General features: G+C 35.7%; 1 protein-coding gene across 4 annotated transcripts in view; it reads left to right on the top strand.

Annotated features, from left to right (window-relative positions):
* The first annotated feature begins 682 nt into the window (after positions 1 to 682).
* LOC135685225 (type II inositol 1,4,5-trisphosphate 5-phosphatase) overlaps positions 683 to 16,545 on the top strand; it is a 37,013-nt gene continuing 21,150 nt past the window's right edge. The window contains exons 1-3 of one of the 4 annotated variants that reach the window (XM_065201075.2): positions 683 to 981; positions 3,427 to 3,483; positions 15,420 to 15,682. In XM_065201075.2, the coding sequence (XP_065057147.2) occupies positions 852 to 981; positions 3,427 to 3,483; positions 15,420 to 15,682 (450 nt within the window). In that variant the 5' untranslated portion in view covers positions 683 to 851. Of the gene's footprint in view, positions 982 to 3,426; positions 3,484 to 3,505; positions 9,097 to 13,332; positions 14,473 to 15,419; positions 15,683 to 16,545 lie in introns of those variants that run through there. The other 3 variants (XM_065201076.2, XM_065201078.2, XM_065201077.2) reach the window with 3 other exon arrangements.

Genomic DNA, 16,545 nt, shown 5'->3' with positions numbered 1-16,545 from the left:
TTTAATTTACCTGGGGATTGTAACAAATTTCTTGCTCTCGACAAAGTAATGAAATAATAGTGGCTTATAAGAATAAAATCAATCGTTTGTGCAGTTTTTCGATCACGATTGGGATCGCTACCGCTAAACTAATCGATGTTTTCAAGCTCATTTCGTTCTAACTTTGATAGTTCTTTTTAAGATATCAAACCAAAGTAAAAATATAAAACACAAAAATATGTTCCATTCTAAAAGTTTTTGTACGTTCATCATTATTGGCAATCTCTTCGTTAATGCTAATCGTTCATTCTCCGTTGAATTCATTCCCTGTTGTATTCAAATTTGTTAAGGTGGGGGTTGTATGTTAGGGTAAGGGCTTGTTCGAGGTTGAGACCTAGCGGAGGAAAAAGTCACGCTGCTTTCGGTCAATGAGGACGAGCATGCATTGTCGTCAGAAAATTGTGTCAAAGGAATCGCAAAAATTATCCTTGGAACACTTATTCTTAAAGAAAAGCTCTTTTTCATCAAAATATTGTATGCAATCAAAGAAAAAAAATTCAGTTTAATATGTTTTATGATTAACGTGTCAAATGTGTACATTACTTCCCATTTACATATTCAAGGGCTTCCGACGAAGGGGGCCGAGGGGGGCAATTGAAAATTTTTTACGACTTCCTCTTTCAAAACCGCGGGATGATTCGCGTTTTCAAATTGGTGGACAACAGTCTTGCTATTTGAAATGACCTTGGTCCCAACATTTTGTCAGGACTGTTGCACTTGGAAAGAATCTAACCGGGTTTCTTTCATTTCCTTTCTTTCAAACATCCAGCAATCGGATTAGTTATGGTGTTTAGAACAATAATAATTAATTAATGGAGTTTGCAAATATGGCAACTTTGAAGGAGCTGGCTGCCTCGCAAGGAGCAGAAACAGGCCTAAATATAGGCGGGGAAGTTAATGCCACTGTTCAAGCCATTTCTGATTCAAAACAAAACGAGGAAGGTGATAATGACTTTTTTTTATCAATTACGAGCAGTTACCTGAGAGTTAATGTGGAATTCCTTTGTAATAGTCTGTATTTCATTGCATGATACCGTTTTTGTACTAGACCGCTCCGCCACTGGTTACTCATGCATAGAGGTAGTAAACATAAGTAAGGAACACGAATCCCCTCTTAGATATGTTTGTAATTTAACCCACTCCTATGCTAAGTATAGTCGTCTTTTTCGAAATGTGTTTTATTTTAATTGCGATTTAAGCGCTTTATAACCCAATAGTTTCATAGGCTCCAACCTCTTCATTGGACAATGATTGAAAATTGTCACGAACACCGTACACCAGATGGTTCAACTTTGTTAGTACCGTAAGTTGCAATATAGACAATTGCAATAGCAAGGCTGCATTAGAATTCCCTGAATATTTTAATAACCAGTAAAGATGCTACAAAGTATGTAAACCCAAACTGAAAAGTGAAAATCATGGAAAACTACCTAGTGTTCTCTGGATATATCCAAATACTGGGTTGAAGACTAGTTGGTAAATCCAAAAGGCCGTGAAAAGAAGCATTTTGTTATGATTGTGCTGAAAATCATCTCAGACAAGACCAAGAGATTGGTGGATGAAGGTTTATCAAGTATCTGACATTAGAGATGGGCTAAGAATGATTTTTATTGAATATCTTGTTTATGGCTATCATTTCACTGGTAGCCTTTGAAAGAAGCAAAAGTTGTATCTTAACTTTTAGGAAAACTTTTCCAGTATTATAAATGTATCACTCCCTTCACCAGAGATGTTATGACCCACCAATCAATAGCAGATCTGGAATGATTAAAAAACAATTGACATGCAAACTTTGGTATGTAAATCAGGATATGGCAAAATATCATCCTGCTAACCAGATTGATAACTTTGAATGTGAGCTCAAGTATACTGTTTTTTGCCTGATTTGGGAAAATTATAATTTGCACAGAAGCTATTTTTTGACAATGCCTTTATCCAGATGCTCACATTATTGTATCGATTCAGGCAAAAAGATCCTGCCTTGAAAGCATTGACAGATCATGAAATGTTGTTTTATCTTCAACACTCTTGTTTGTTAGACACAAGTTTTCCCATTGAAACCAAGATCATCATCAGATTAGAACTTTCCTCTCCTTGTTTGTCTAATGGTGTTGCTTTTACAAAATGAACATAAAGAAAATCCAAAAGGTGGAATTGGGTCACTTGTTTAGTCAGGAATTAATTTCTAAGTTGATTTATAATTCAAGAGATAAAGGCATCTACTCTACCCTTAAAGGTTGAGAGATTCTCATCATGCTTCTGTGTACAATTTTACTCACTTAGACTTTTTGTTTTATGAAAATCATTTCTACCAATTGCTTTGAGGGGGTCAAGATTAAATTTTATTCTGCATTCAATGTCTAATCATTGTTAATTGGTCCATACATATTGACAACTGCTTTTATGTCTAATCACAATCAAAATTAAGCATAGTCAGTCAAAAGTTTAACATTGCACATCAGGTTACTAAGATAGGAAGTAGCTCTCAGTATAGAGGGTACGTCTGCAGCCAGAAGATTGCCTATTAGAAAAAGTACTATTTTGTTCCAGCCAGAAGATTGTCCATTTGAAACAGTTCATTGCTTCAAGTCCTTTAAACTCATACGATATTCCTGGAGATGCCACATTGTTTTAGCTGAAAGATTTTACCCCTTTGCTGATTCCATCTACTGTTTAAAGATGCTTAAGTATACAGAACAAATTTCAACCAGAGGATTAAAGTCAAAGACTTTCAATATTTGGTTAAAAAAGTTTTTCAGAAATTTCCCCAAAGTTTGGAGAAAGAGAATTGTGCAATTTAGTTCTTCTCTAGGTTTTTTGTTCTTTATTGGACAGGTAAAACATTCTGTTAGACACTTTGGAATATTTTTCCCAAGCAACAACTTATGGTCTAAAAACGTTACCATCTGTACAGTGTGCTTTGTTGAGATCATGTGATCTTATAATGTTAAGAGCCTTTATAATTTGGAGATATGAAAATAATTCAAGAGGGAATCAGATTGGAGGGTTAAGCAGGGTTTTTCCCTGTATCAATCGATGAACTTTGAAGTATAGATAAGACTTTGAAAATTTGACCTTTTTGTTTTAATCAGACATATATACTCTATTCTCGAAAAGTGGATTTACAGAAATGTTGGAGTTCTGTAAGGAACACCTAAGTAAGAATATTTTGCCACCCACTGCTAAGGCTCTTCTGGCTTTTTAAAAGCATCTTTGCCTAGCATTCTCACCTCAATCAAATCAAATTTAGAGTATAGATTCTTGTATAGATAAAGTATGGTTACTTGATTTATACAATTCTGCATTTTAATTAATCAAGCAACTTGTTGAAATATATATATCTTTTTCTCCATACATTTTTTCATGACTCATCATCTTCTCTTCAAGAACCTCAAAAACAGACAATTCAAAAAGAAGATACTATAGATTATCTCCCTCTGGCATGTAAGTACAATATAAATTGTCTCATTATATTTATGTAATTAGCTAGTATGCTAGTGTTTTAATTGTGCCACTATTAATTTATAGCAGCTATAAACTGGTTAATTTATTCAGTAGCAAGAAAACAGGTTTTTAATTTCAACCTTAGAAAAATTAATCCCGTTGAAGTGATTTTCAAACAAAGGATTTAATAAAAGATTTTTTAAATTTGAGATCAACTGACATGCTAATAGGATTTTGAACGAATGATGTTGCCTGTCTGGGCTGTTAGAGTATCCACATATATTGAACCGAAAACATTTCTTCAATATTTTAGAAATAGATAAAAATGAAAGTAGCTTGGAAAAGTAGAAAATGTTTTGTTAAAGTACCTAATGTGCAACACTCTAAGGAGTGTCAAAGTAAAGCTGAGCTCCACTTTTTGCAATGATTCAAAATTTTGCAATACTAAAAGTTGTTTGTTATTGATCAGTGGTGTTATCCAGTATATAGCACCTTAGTTACATATTTAAGGACCCCGATCTAAACCCTATCTAGACTGGGATTTTTGAGTTATTATAAGATTAATGGGGGCTGATTCAGCCCCTGCTAAAATCGCTGTTCATTAGTTTATGTTAACGAAAATCATCATGCAGGTAGTAGAGATTAACATAGATTGATTTCCTCAACGATGTTTCTTGAAATAAATACGATATCATAATTATTCAGGACATACTGGCAAGAATATGCAAAAAAATGCGAAAAATCATCTAAGATTGATTCATGAACCAAAATTTTGGTGATCAAAGCGCTGTTAGAAGGCCAAAATTTGCCTAGAATTTGTTAAATTTGATTTAAACAAATCCTAGATGGCGGACAGAGGGAATAAAGTTGGCTCTGACCACTGCGCAAAGAAGAGCCACCTCCCCCCCCCCCCAAATGTCATGCAAAATCACACTTCATATGGATAGGAACCAAAACTCAAAAAGCTCTATGCTGGTTCAATCTACCGATTTGGAGTAGTGCTCTTTTAAGTAGATTTTTTCGAAAGGTGCCCCAATTCTTGGTATTCATGTTCTTAAGATTTTGCTCAAATTCATCTTACTTTCAAAAACCTTAACTGAGGCATAAAACTCGATTTACCCCTAGTTAATAAGAAAAGTTATCATGTTTGCATCTTGCTATTTCATAAGACATGCTCTACACCCGATACACTTTCAAGTGATCAGTAAATAAGGGCCCGTCTTAATTCTTAACTAAGGGGCACAGATGCCTTCGTTACTCCACTTTAAATGAACAAGGAAGTAACTAAATTGATAGATGTTCAAAGATTTTACTCAGTTTACCTCAACTGCTTTCATTTTTATATGTTGTAGCTTATCAGGTTAGTTTGATCAGGCACTTAATTTAGGGGGCATATGAAAGGATAATTTTTCTTGGTAATAACGTCATTCAAGGATTGATGCTGAAAAATAAAGTAATTTGCGAGGAATGTTTTCTAGGAATGCCTTTGATTCTTATGTAATACATTAATAATTTTCTAATAGTCTGCCATCGTTCAAGTAGCTCTGTGTGTTGGGAAGTGTGATCTTATTGTCTTCACCATTGCATAGAACAAAATAGAGAGAGAAGAAGCGACTTAGACCCCGTTTACACTATGCCGGATAAATTTTATCCGCATCAAAATTAGTTCAGATAGGCGACGCGTTTACATTAGAACCACGCTATCCGCACAAATTTGAGAGCGGCTATCCGAACAAAATTAGTTCACCTAGGAAAGTGGATTAAATAAGTTCGGATAGCTATGTGGTACAGTGTAAACGCTTTTATCCGGGAAAATTTTATCCACATCGTATCTTGCTCGAAAGCTTTTGGCTATTTCATTCAATTTAGTTTTCACTGTCTCCCAATCAAGACCGTTCGCCATCTTGGCTGCCTTATTGTCGATAAATACTCGTGTTAAAAGTGCAATATCTTGCCAGTCCACGTAAAATTGGCATCCTTATCAGCTTTCCCTACTTTCGTTGCTTGTTTAGTGTCATTTTGTTTCAAGACCAGACTATTAAAACAAACTAGGCCGTATTTGTATTGACAATATCTTTGGATATGGTCTAAAAAGAAGCAGATGATTCTGAAGAGAGTATGAAGTCTTTTTACGTTGGCGGGAATTTTGTTATTATTTTGTTGCCCAGAGAAGATTTCATTTTGGGCGTTCTGTGCCCAATTTAGGTCATGTATCTGCAGTTATCCGGCACAGTGTAAACGGGAGGGCAAAGTGGACAAAATTTGTGCGGCACAGTGTAAACGCAAATCAATCCGAAAAAGTTTTATGCGGATAAATTTTATCCGGCACAGTGTAAACGGGGTCTTAATGAACAATGTGTGCTCACCGTGATGTCATTCATTGAACAAAGTATAGATAGAAGAATTGAATTAATGAGCATATGTGGCCACCACGATTTCATGTTTACAACCCTTGTGCAAACGACGTTTTAGAAAGCAAACAGTTTTAGAAAACCACCTTGCAATAAGAAATATTGCACACAAACCCAAACAATTAGCTAATTTGTGAAGGCAGACGACATGGCATTAAAGATCTTTCGAATAAAAGATGATCGGAAAGAAAATTCCAAAATGATAAAGCTAAAAACCTTAATAGCTAGTTTATTTTTTATATGTTGATTAATTTTTGCGGAGAAATTTTATAGTGAAACGCCGTCACTGACTTATTGTTTGCACTGAGTAAAAAATTTACAGAAGGAGCCAAGTTGTTTTCTATGGAATCGTTTTTTTCGCGTTACGTGTTCAATAGAAGTTCGTATTCCAGTTTGCTATGACCAATGAATAATTCATACTTTTCAAGGCCCTTGTCTTTAAAGTTAAACATTAATTATTGAGTGTACCTTTTTGCCGATTTAACTAGAAACAACCTACACAATCATGTACACTTTTATTGTGGATGTTAATGCCCTGCGCGAGAAAACAGCAAGCTTTGTCCCAATTATCGTTTCAAGTAGAGTTCCAAGAGCCATTTCATTACTTTGGTAGAAAACAAATAAAGCCATGGCCTAAATTTCTTATCCGCTTTCTTGCCTCCCTGTGGTAAAGGTTCTTACCTCTTACGTAATACCAACCCTTGAATGATATTTTGTATCTTTTCTGGAGCTTTATTACAAATTTGGGAATCTGCAACTGGGCTGTTTGCAACCAATTAACTGATTTTGCACTCTAAGAGAAGTTTTCTTGTTTTCTTTCAAGTTTTGTGGTCAAAAGTTAGAAATTCTAAGGCTAGATTTTGATGTCATCACTATGGTATTCTGTTATTAATAGGTTCCGTGGATGATCTTGTAGCGGGGTTTGAAGCGAAAGGGAAATTGATGGAATGCCATAAATAAGGATACGTTAACTTATGTTTTTTCGTTAAATGTATGTAACAGTTCTATCTACCAATCCCATAATTGATAAACATATCAGCCCATTCTCGTAGTTCATTGTCATTATGAATCATCAAAAGAAACGACCTGGTTGTAGCTGGTATAAATTCAGATTTATGAACTAATTAAGATTATCGTTAGCAGGTCAGTTGTGTGCAGAGCTGTACATGTTTTAATGGATTGAATAAGATATTCCTTCTAGATGAATTCAAGTTGAGAGGACTTGAAGTTGCTACTTCAATTTCAACTAAAATACTTTGGAAGAATTAGGGCCTAAATACGGGGCTTGGCACTGATCAAATCACTTGCATGTGCCAATAGGCAAAGCATAATTTCTGAAACAAGCAAGCTGCACTTTGCTATCTTCTTCTTCTATATGTTTTTTTATGTTTTTCTTACGTTCTAGTTTCTTTGAATTTCTTCCTTGTTTGGAGAAATTCGTTTTGAGGGTGTACTTAACAGTTTTGCCTTTTTGCATTTTATCGTGGATATTCAGAGAATTGCATCACCGCAAAAGTGCCTGATAAATCATTCGGAAAACGCCTGGTGAATCATTCTAGACTTTTTTATCCCTGTGCACTACGTTCTTGTTAGTCATCATAAAAAGCCTCCTATTATCTTCTAAAAGGTTATATTGTATACATCTACAATCACTGCCAAAATTACTTGGAACACCCAACACTTTGCGCTGTTTTTTTCTATTTTCATTTGTTTTCCCGAATACTACTACTTCCGTCCCCCTTTCCCCCAAAACAATGTTGAAAGCATAGAATAATATCAAACAAGCTATAAGAAAAAGCGTTCTACGTACCCAAACAAGCTATAAGAAAAAGTGTTCTTTTTTCTATAGTAAATCAACATTGTTCTTAGGGGGAGAGGGGGTGGCTGAATTTGCCTTTGAAAACTTACGTTAGTTTTCCAAGACTTTTGGCAGTGATCTTTCGCGAGCATGTTTAACTAGTCGCAACTCCCGCGTTGTTGTCATATCACCTGATTTGTGGAGCCAGTAATACAGCTGCCGTGTTTAATACACTGTTCCCTAAGGCAAAACATCGGAAGAATGTTGAATAAGGTTTTTTATAGGCTCCTCTCATCAAGGATCAACGTGTTCTTAAAAGATTATCTTTGCAATAGACATACAGATATTCGCTTGTACCTTTGACGTTCGATTTTCTTGCTATTTCGCATATCGCTTCTTAGTCAAAATTTTCGCATATCGTTATTTGAGAAAAGTAGATTGAATTTGGACATCTTTTGTCCTTGCGCTTCGACTCTGGAAAAGGATATTTTTTAACTATTTTGTTTACATCTAAAAGGATATATCAGATTTGCTTGATTGGTGATATCGCAGACTATTCTTCAGAATTTCAAAGGTGAATAATTTAAGATTGAAATCCTATATTGCATAAGTTTTAAGGCATTCTTCCTGCAAACATGGTTATCCTTGATATAAACCTTTGTTGTTGTGTCCAATATTTTGCAGCGTTCTTTTCCAAATCAAACCTTATCGCTATCAGTAGCCACAATACTTAAATATTAAACCAGAAAGTCACTTTTATTATGATTATATTTATATTCATGAGTCATACCTGTTTTGAAAAAAAAGGCTGGCAAGAAATCAATAGTTTTTTTACAATTCATGCTGAATCGAAACAAAAATGTACAAAAGAAAAGTGAGAGCTTTTGTATATTCTATCAATCGATTTTTTCATAGCAGTAACAAATATATCATAATACGAATTTTTGCTGAAAAGAAGCGTCGAAGGAGGGGATGAAAAACTTTGGAAAGGCGGGATATTTGGAAACCTTATAGCTGTTATGTTTTATCTTATTTGTTTCTCTCACACTTTTCTTTTTAGTCCATTCTCGTATCACCGCGAGATATACTTGTTTGAAATCGTGACGCGATTACCCTATGCTTCGTAAACAAGAAGTAAAATAAGATGTTCTTACAGAACGTTCCGCGTTTTATACACCGCACATGCCACCGATGAACTGTTCTTTCGCCCGTTATTTTTTAATGTTATTGTATGTGTTCATTGTGCTTCGTGTGGTTAGCCAGTCTGCAATTATTCAGGGCTGCATTGGCAAGTTTGCTTCGAGCGTTGCTTTTGGGAGATGTCTTCTGGTTTCTTGAGGAGTGATTTTTCATTTGTCGAGCTGCCACGTCGATTAGGGAAAGTCATTAAGAATGCGTTCGATGGTAAGGGTTTTGTTTTGTTTCTTGCAGAATGATCAGCAGATTAGAAGTTGAGTAGTTGATATGATCTGACAGTTGTCATCAGGTTGCCCATAAGTGTAAACATTTTGTTTTGCGGGCTTAAACACTAGACCTTGATATCCAATCTATTCTTTTCCGAAACCAACCATGTTATATTGAGTCATCAAAATCATTCTTTTGGAGATCGAAAAATTATCGCTTTATAAATGAGCGAATGTGTTTTGTCGAGTTTTGATATTAAAATACACCTTGATAGTACTGCCCATTTGTCAGCAGTTTCACGTTTTCTGTTTATTGACCATGCGATAATATTGGTGGACTGTTTTTATTGAAACGACAATTTCGATTGCAGTTTCAATGTTTTTCGTAGAATTTTGCATTTGAAAAGTTTAATCTTTGGAAAACCACGCTTGAAGCTGTTTGCGGGCGTAATTCTTCTGAAATATTTATTGCAACAGCCGTTAAGACAATAAAAGACCGAAGCAAATGGAATCAAATTATAAGCTAGGATCTTCATTTCGTATTTGTAAGTTTCCATAAATCTAATGCCTGCTTTTCACTTTGGTCAATCGTTGCTCAAACTGCGATTCTTTCAGTCACCCACGCATTCGTTTTGAAAGAAAACTGATCTATATTTTTGCTAGTGCTAGATTGAATTGTGATTGTATCGTAATTTCCCTCTTGCTTGAAAAACAACAGACTATACCTACACCGTGACTAAAAAAGCAAATAGGTTTTTCGTTTTGTAGAGATAAATAGTGAATTCGAGCTAAACTTGCATATGAGAAAAGAAGGGCTTTTTACGAATCTTTATGTTGATGACTAAATGGTATACCAGTGGTTAGCTGTATCACAAAAAAGAGGCATCAATGCTAGACTGCCCTGCTACCTATAGCTTGAGACAAGTTAACCTATTATTGAAGTCATTTCAAGCCCCTTTTTACGTCATCATACTACAGATTTCTTTATACTCATTCCCATAGACAAGCGTCCTGTCTTTATCCTTGGAAGTTAAAAATCATAAAGGGTCCTGCATGCCCATAAGGGATAGCTGTAAATTTGACGGACACAAATTGCGTAAATTTTCTGCTCAGTTGTTGACGAAATGTGATTGAACAAAGCACAGTATGGATAACTAGGTTGACGATTCTTTTGTGATCAATACCGAATTCCTCTCGGTGTTTATAAATATGAAGATGACAATCAAGCGTTGGAAATAAGAACTTTGCGGGAGACTGTAGACTGGCGTATAAGTGTTGAATGTTTTTGCTTCTTTAATTGTCAGATTTAATCGAAGTTCCTCTTTCAGTACAATGTTTTCCCTTATTTGGCTGTTTTCCCCTCGAATACCTCATTTTAAGATCAAATTGACTGACCTGTTCGGCTTTCTATTAGAGCTTTCTAAACAAAAGTTTCTTTGAAACAAGACTTATGCAAGTATTTTTCTGATTCCGTTGGCATTAATATATTCTAGTAAACTCAATTTACCACTTTGAAAGTATTGATTTCGTTTTTCATTCAATATTAGACGATTTCTGGTTCCCACGAACTCGATATTCAAAACCTTTTAGACTGTAGTGTAAATTTATCACCAGGGGCTATCTCCTCGACTCCACTCTACAGTTGTTCTAAAGTTGTTTTTTTGTTCGCATAACAAACAAAGCTAGACACTGGTTTACCCATTTGTTGTCACTTGCAAGAATAAGCGTAGCAGCTTCGTCTAAGGTGTTGACGTCATTCTTTGTGCCTCAGTATCTTTTCTTTCCCTTGTTAATTGCAGCGCAAGGTGCTTTCCATTGTATTGAAACTTACTTTTTAATGTTTGGATGGTTTCCAATCTTATTTTTTACTTTATTTGGTAAGTTTTGTTGGGTATAACCTATTTCTCTTTTCAATTACCCTCAATTTAAGATAGATATAGCGGGAATGCTAGCGCTCTATGTGTTAAATAAACCTTCTTCTTGCTAGTTAAAAAATTTGTTCTAGTATTGAATTTAAATCTTCTACCTGTAATCAAGAGTCGAGAAAAGTGGTTTCGAACGGCTGATGACCTACGGAAACGTTTCTTAGAACAGGATAGCGAAAGGTCTTAGCTAGTTTACCCAGGCATTGCTTTGTTTTGATTGTTACTTTAGGAAGATTCTCTGGACTCTGCTGTGGTCACTTATTCTCGTCCGTTGTTATTGTTGTAATATAAGACGTTCACAGTCATAGCTAGGTGGTTTGTACCAAGCTAGTGCTATTTCGACGGCTGTAACGGACATTCCCATAGTAACCAAAGCCTATACGCTGTTGTTGTGATTGTCCCAATGATCTGCGAAGGTAGTAAGAGCCTGCCCTTCTTCTTAATTTCGATTTGAAAATATTACGATTGTTACTCTACAAGAGCTTGCTGCACAACATTGTTTTGATCTGAACCTATCTTTGCACCTGAATTTCTGTGGTTCCTTCAGCTTCTTGTTAACTATTATTGATGCAGTTCATAAAGCTATTTGTTGTTGCCTTAGAGAGTAATCATGAAAAGCCAGAATAAGGCCTTAAATCCAGTAAAAACCGATGTCATCTTAATAACAGTGTCAACAACATTGCGTTCTCTGTGCTTTTTCCTGCTAGCTATTTTTGGTCACATGTCTCAATGTTTCCACCCAATCAACAGCGAGTAGCATTAATTTCCACCTGCTTAGTCGCCAGTTCTTTCTTCTGATTATATTCTGAAGCTGTAAACTGCAAATTTGCTTCGTCTAGTAACGGTGGATTATTTGGTAAGCTGTTTCCTGTTTTGAAGATTTAAGATTTTTGTCATCTTCTTTACGTCTTTTTTGTTTTTGTTTTTACGGGGCAGCTGATTTGTGCAATAAAATAATGTCCCACATCACCAGATGTCAAGATTCCTTTTTGTATGAGCCTCGTTATCGGGTGATTAGTCTTTATGCCGTATGCTTTCACTATATAAGTGGTTTCACTATATTCCACCTAGCTCAAGAGTTTTTTTGATCTATTACTATTGATAAAAGTAACTAGCGAGAATAGTAATCAAGATGCTCTAGGCATTCTGGCTCAAGCAGTTTGACTTTTACAGGTGATACTGCCGCTCTGCTAACTTGAATTCTGCTTCATATTAAGCCTAGTTGTTTTCCACATTTTTATGCAGCTTGCTTTGAAGCTATTCCAATTACGATCAGAGCTTATCTATCATCTCATGGCATCAGATTGTTTTAAGTTAGTCTGAGAGAGCTTGATGAATAATCAATGTCTGCAGCAAGGAAAGATACCAGCAGTCTGTTTTTACATCTAACGACGATTTCTATCTAATCTGCATTAATCTCATCTACGAATTTGTCTAGCATTGTTTCTTGATTTTTGATTTTTTAAGCAAACTTGATTTTAATGTTTGTAATAAATTATCGTAAATCTGATCAGTATTTTACGCGTGTAGTGTTATATGAGGGAGACTGGAATACAGGGTAGAGCTCGAGATCGCCGAACGTACTTGAATTAGATTTAAACCTATGATTGCCAATAGGGATATTGCCCAGATATTCAGTAGGTGTGAAGGGATAGTTTGCTGTTCAATACATTTGTGTATATTTGAGTATGTACAATACGGTGTTTATTCCATGTAGAGCTGTCATTTCTATGTACGAAGAATGAGTAGATATAGTAGCGGTGTTAATGCGATAAAATACTCTTGTCTTGGGGCTCTCTAAATGTTCATACATATTATTCTTTCTCGTTTTGAAAAGAACAGGCATTGGTGCCCCATTTCGTAGGTGGTGATCTTAATTTTAGGCTCCCCTGCAATTAGCTCTCCGTTGGCTTGTTAATTTCAGAAGTTTTCGGTGGAAGCTAAATTCAAGAGGCGTATTAAACGAGAGTTGGGCCTAAAGCAATTATCTAAAATTCGCCAAAGAAGTAGCTCATTTTCAAAGCTTTTTCGTTGTTTTCGATTTTTATTACGAGCAGCTTGGCATGTTGACAGCAAACACGTCGTGAAATGGCCACTTTTTTAGTTTTCGATTTGTCAGTAAGGGTGTGATTTTTCGTAGACTAAAAGCATTTATTTAACAAAAAGATATTTTTCTTTTTTTGGGGGGGGGGGGCTATTGAAAGATGGGGCTTGTTAACAATTTTTACTTCTAGTGTAGGGGCGAATTCGACAGTGAGCTTATAAAGGGGGGGGGGGGGAATTCGGGGATCAAAGGTACGCGGAAGTTGTGTATTGATATCATTATTCAAATACAGTCTATTTAGCTACACTTTTTTTTCCAATTCTGAATTGAATTTCCATCCTACTTTGTAAAGACATTAATGGACTGATTTTTGAAAATATTTAGCATTAACCAGTGCAGCACAGATATATATTTAGGGAATGGCTCTGCAGCGAACATTCTGCTGCAAGTATAATCACTATTTTTCTGGAAATCATAAAACTGAAATCTACGCCATTTAAACCGCCAAGCTAAGACTGACAAAACCTAGGGCCAGTGTTAATTTATTCATGGACGGGTGATGTTGAAATCTAGATCCTTTTTTGTTGAATGCAGAAAGACTGTTACTGATAACTATATTATTCTGCTTTTTGTTACTGAAAGTCTTTATTTGGATTCTGTTTCAAGCACTTTGAGTTGAATCTACTGAGTTAGCCTCTATCCTGTTAATTCATAATGATTAATCCACTTACATGGAGTCACACAATCTGTCAAAAACTCCTGTATTCGCATGATCCAGCGTTCTATAATTACTGTTAAGGAAAGACGATTTTGCAATTGTGTCTTTTACTCTGATTATAAATGTTAATAATTCATACTATGACAGTAATTTATTGTATGTCATGCACGCGATATGAGAAACAATTTTTACCAGTAGGCCGCACATGCTCACGACAATCGAATGTGGCCCTACAAATGACCATAGTAGCGTTTTTAGACAAACTAATTTAAGCACACGTTTTCTTAGCCTAGTATCAAAGTCTGAAACTTTGATGCAATGCAAAGCAGATTGCCCCTGACGCATCTCTCTATTATTTCACCGCCTAAAAGGAAACCGTTGTTTCTTGAACGATTTTTAATTCTTTCTGTTGTGTTGGAAATGAACGCAAGTCAATTTATACCTTTTTAAATTATAAATAATTTAATACAAAGTGAAGTCTTATGCTCTCATCTCTTTGTTTCGGTTTTACTAATTCCCATAGCAGGTTGTTTTGGGCTCCCGCCAGAAACATAGCGGAAAAAATTGTTCTCACACGCCCATGACAACAGCAAGGCTGCCACTTGCGTACTTCTGACCAATCCTAACATTGTTTCACATGACCTGCTTGCCTTGTTAACTGGCTGGTAAGAAGCCTCTGGTTATTTCGAGGTACATTATCTGTATACATAACAAATTGTGCTTTGATGAATTTAACCTAAGCCTGTTAGTTATGTTAGTTATAGTTTAATTAACAAATTATTTTCATTTTTCATTTTGTCGTTTAAATGTAACATTTTGTATACTTAAGAGTCAGTTTCCATTCTAGCGTCTGTGAAATAATGTAATTTTTATGATAGCATCGATACCAATTCACAATTTTCCTTTCAAGGCATTTTTATAACAAATTAGGTTTCGGTTTTCGATACTTAATAAATTCTTAGTTGTTTTTTTCATTGAAGCAAATTCGAGGAGGCCGTGACACACCTAGGCCATTATTTATGTTGTGTTGCGTTTTGGATACGCCTGATCGCGTTATCGCTAATAAGGGTTTATGCCAAGCGCCAGGCGCACGGTTGAGCTGGACGTTTTATTGCAATTGATATATGGAAGCCATATTTTGATATTATATTTTAGCGTAAATGACTCGACTATTCGTCTCAAAAACTCCATTTTGCTAGGAAAATTTGAATTTGCAGTGGTATAATTTGTGTAATTTTAGGAATAAATTAACTAGTTATTAGGACATTTAAAATGCGATATAATTTGCATTGCAAATAATCGAAGCTCCTTTATTTGGATACGAATGTCATAACACTTAATTCATTGCTTCTCTCCACTTTCACATTTATTTTGCTGAAATTTCATTCCATTTTGCTTTATTCAGCTGAAATAGAAGCCTGAGAGATAGAGAACACTTCCGCATTTTCTCTGTCATTTATTGTAGCTACTTTCGGGGTGTGCTTAGTAAAATATGATTTTCATTTTATCCTTGCTTTCCTAGCAAATTGTTCCAGTAATTAGTCATGTATATGCTTCTCTTTATTGCCGCATGCATTTTCTAGAAGATGCGTATTGCACCTGTGATTTTCATTTGAAATGATTCTTTTGTTTTGCAGTTGATGCCGATGAAGATATCGCATCTTTTGATCCCTTCGCTCCGAAGAAGGCACCGAAAAACGCGTCTAAAACCTTACCGCGCATGAGTACGGTTGAGGTGTTGAATGATTTCGAAGATATCACACACCCAGAGAAACAACAACAACTGGACGACCTCGGTACCGACCAGGAAGCTGATCTTCTGCGAAGCCGCACTGTTATCGTGAAACGAAGCAGCTCGGAGGATCCAGCAATGGCTTCTTCGCCAAATGAGAGATTCATTGTAAGTAACGTGTTCCTCAAGCTCATTGCTTTTCAAAGGCTATCCACATTCATTAAAAGAGAGAATAAAGAGATTTTTCCGGATCAAGCTGCTTCCTACGTCAAATATAGGTTATTCCTTTCAATAAATGCTTGTTCAGTGGCCGATGTGGGACATTCCTTTCAATTAATGGCCAGTTACCTATTTATAGACTTAAAAGTAAATTATAGTATTAAAGCAAAATTGTACGATAGATGATGACTCGGGTAAGTACTTTTTTCTGGCTGACCATGATTCAGCGGCATTTGCCAATAAAAACATTTCCCAGTAGAAATACTCTTATTCATGATGATTTGCCAAAGAATAGCAAACATCCAGATCTTTATAAGTGTATCCAGTCGTCAATTCAACGATTCAAAGAACGAGTAAACAAAACGAAGTAAGCTTAACGTGCATGCAAATGATATTTTGGCTCTAGGCCGGCAACCAAAGTATAGCTAACTTTTTTCATCCATGCCAGTAAGGAACTTTCGTGTAGTTTGTAATAAAGCAGTGAAATTTTGAAAGGTTAAAATTTAGGGCCTTGTTATGCGCTCATATTTTTCATAATATATTCATCAGATATTAATATCGTTGAATATCCTATTGTTGGATACGGCATGCTCTTCATTTTCGTGCATAGCTAAAGCACAAGTCAAAACTCTATCCCTCCTTTTGATAACAGGGCCTTGATGAATTTCGGAAACGTAATTATCCGTTGTCTTGCTTCTCCTGTTTACAGAGCGTCTGCCTGTTTGCAGAGACATCGCCTGTCCTTCAAGGTGGAAACGAAACGCTATTGGGGAGAGCAAGGATGTTTAACCTTCCATTGTTTTTCTCTACTA

This window comes from Rhopilema esculentum, chromosome 15 (assembly GCF_057945365.1).
Source record: "Rhopilema esculentum isolate cy_ngs chromosome 15, ASM5794536v1, whole genome shotgun sequence".
Lineage (NCBI taxonomy): Eukaryota > Metazoa > Cnidaria > Scyphozoa > Rhizostomeae > Rhizostomatidae > Rhopilema > Rhopilema esculentum.
The sequence above is the reverse complement of the archived record's forward strand: the minus strand, read 5'-3'. Positions and strand labels throughout refer to the sequence as shown.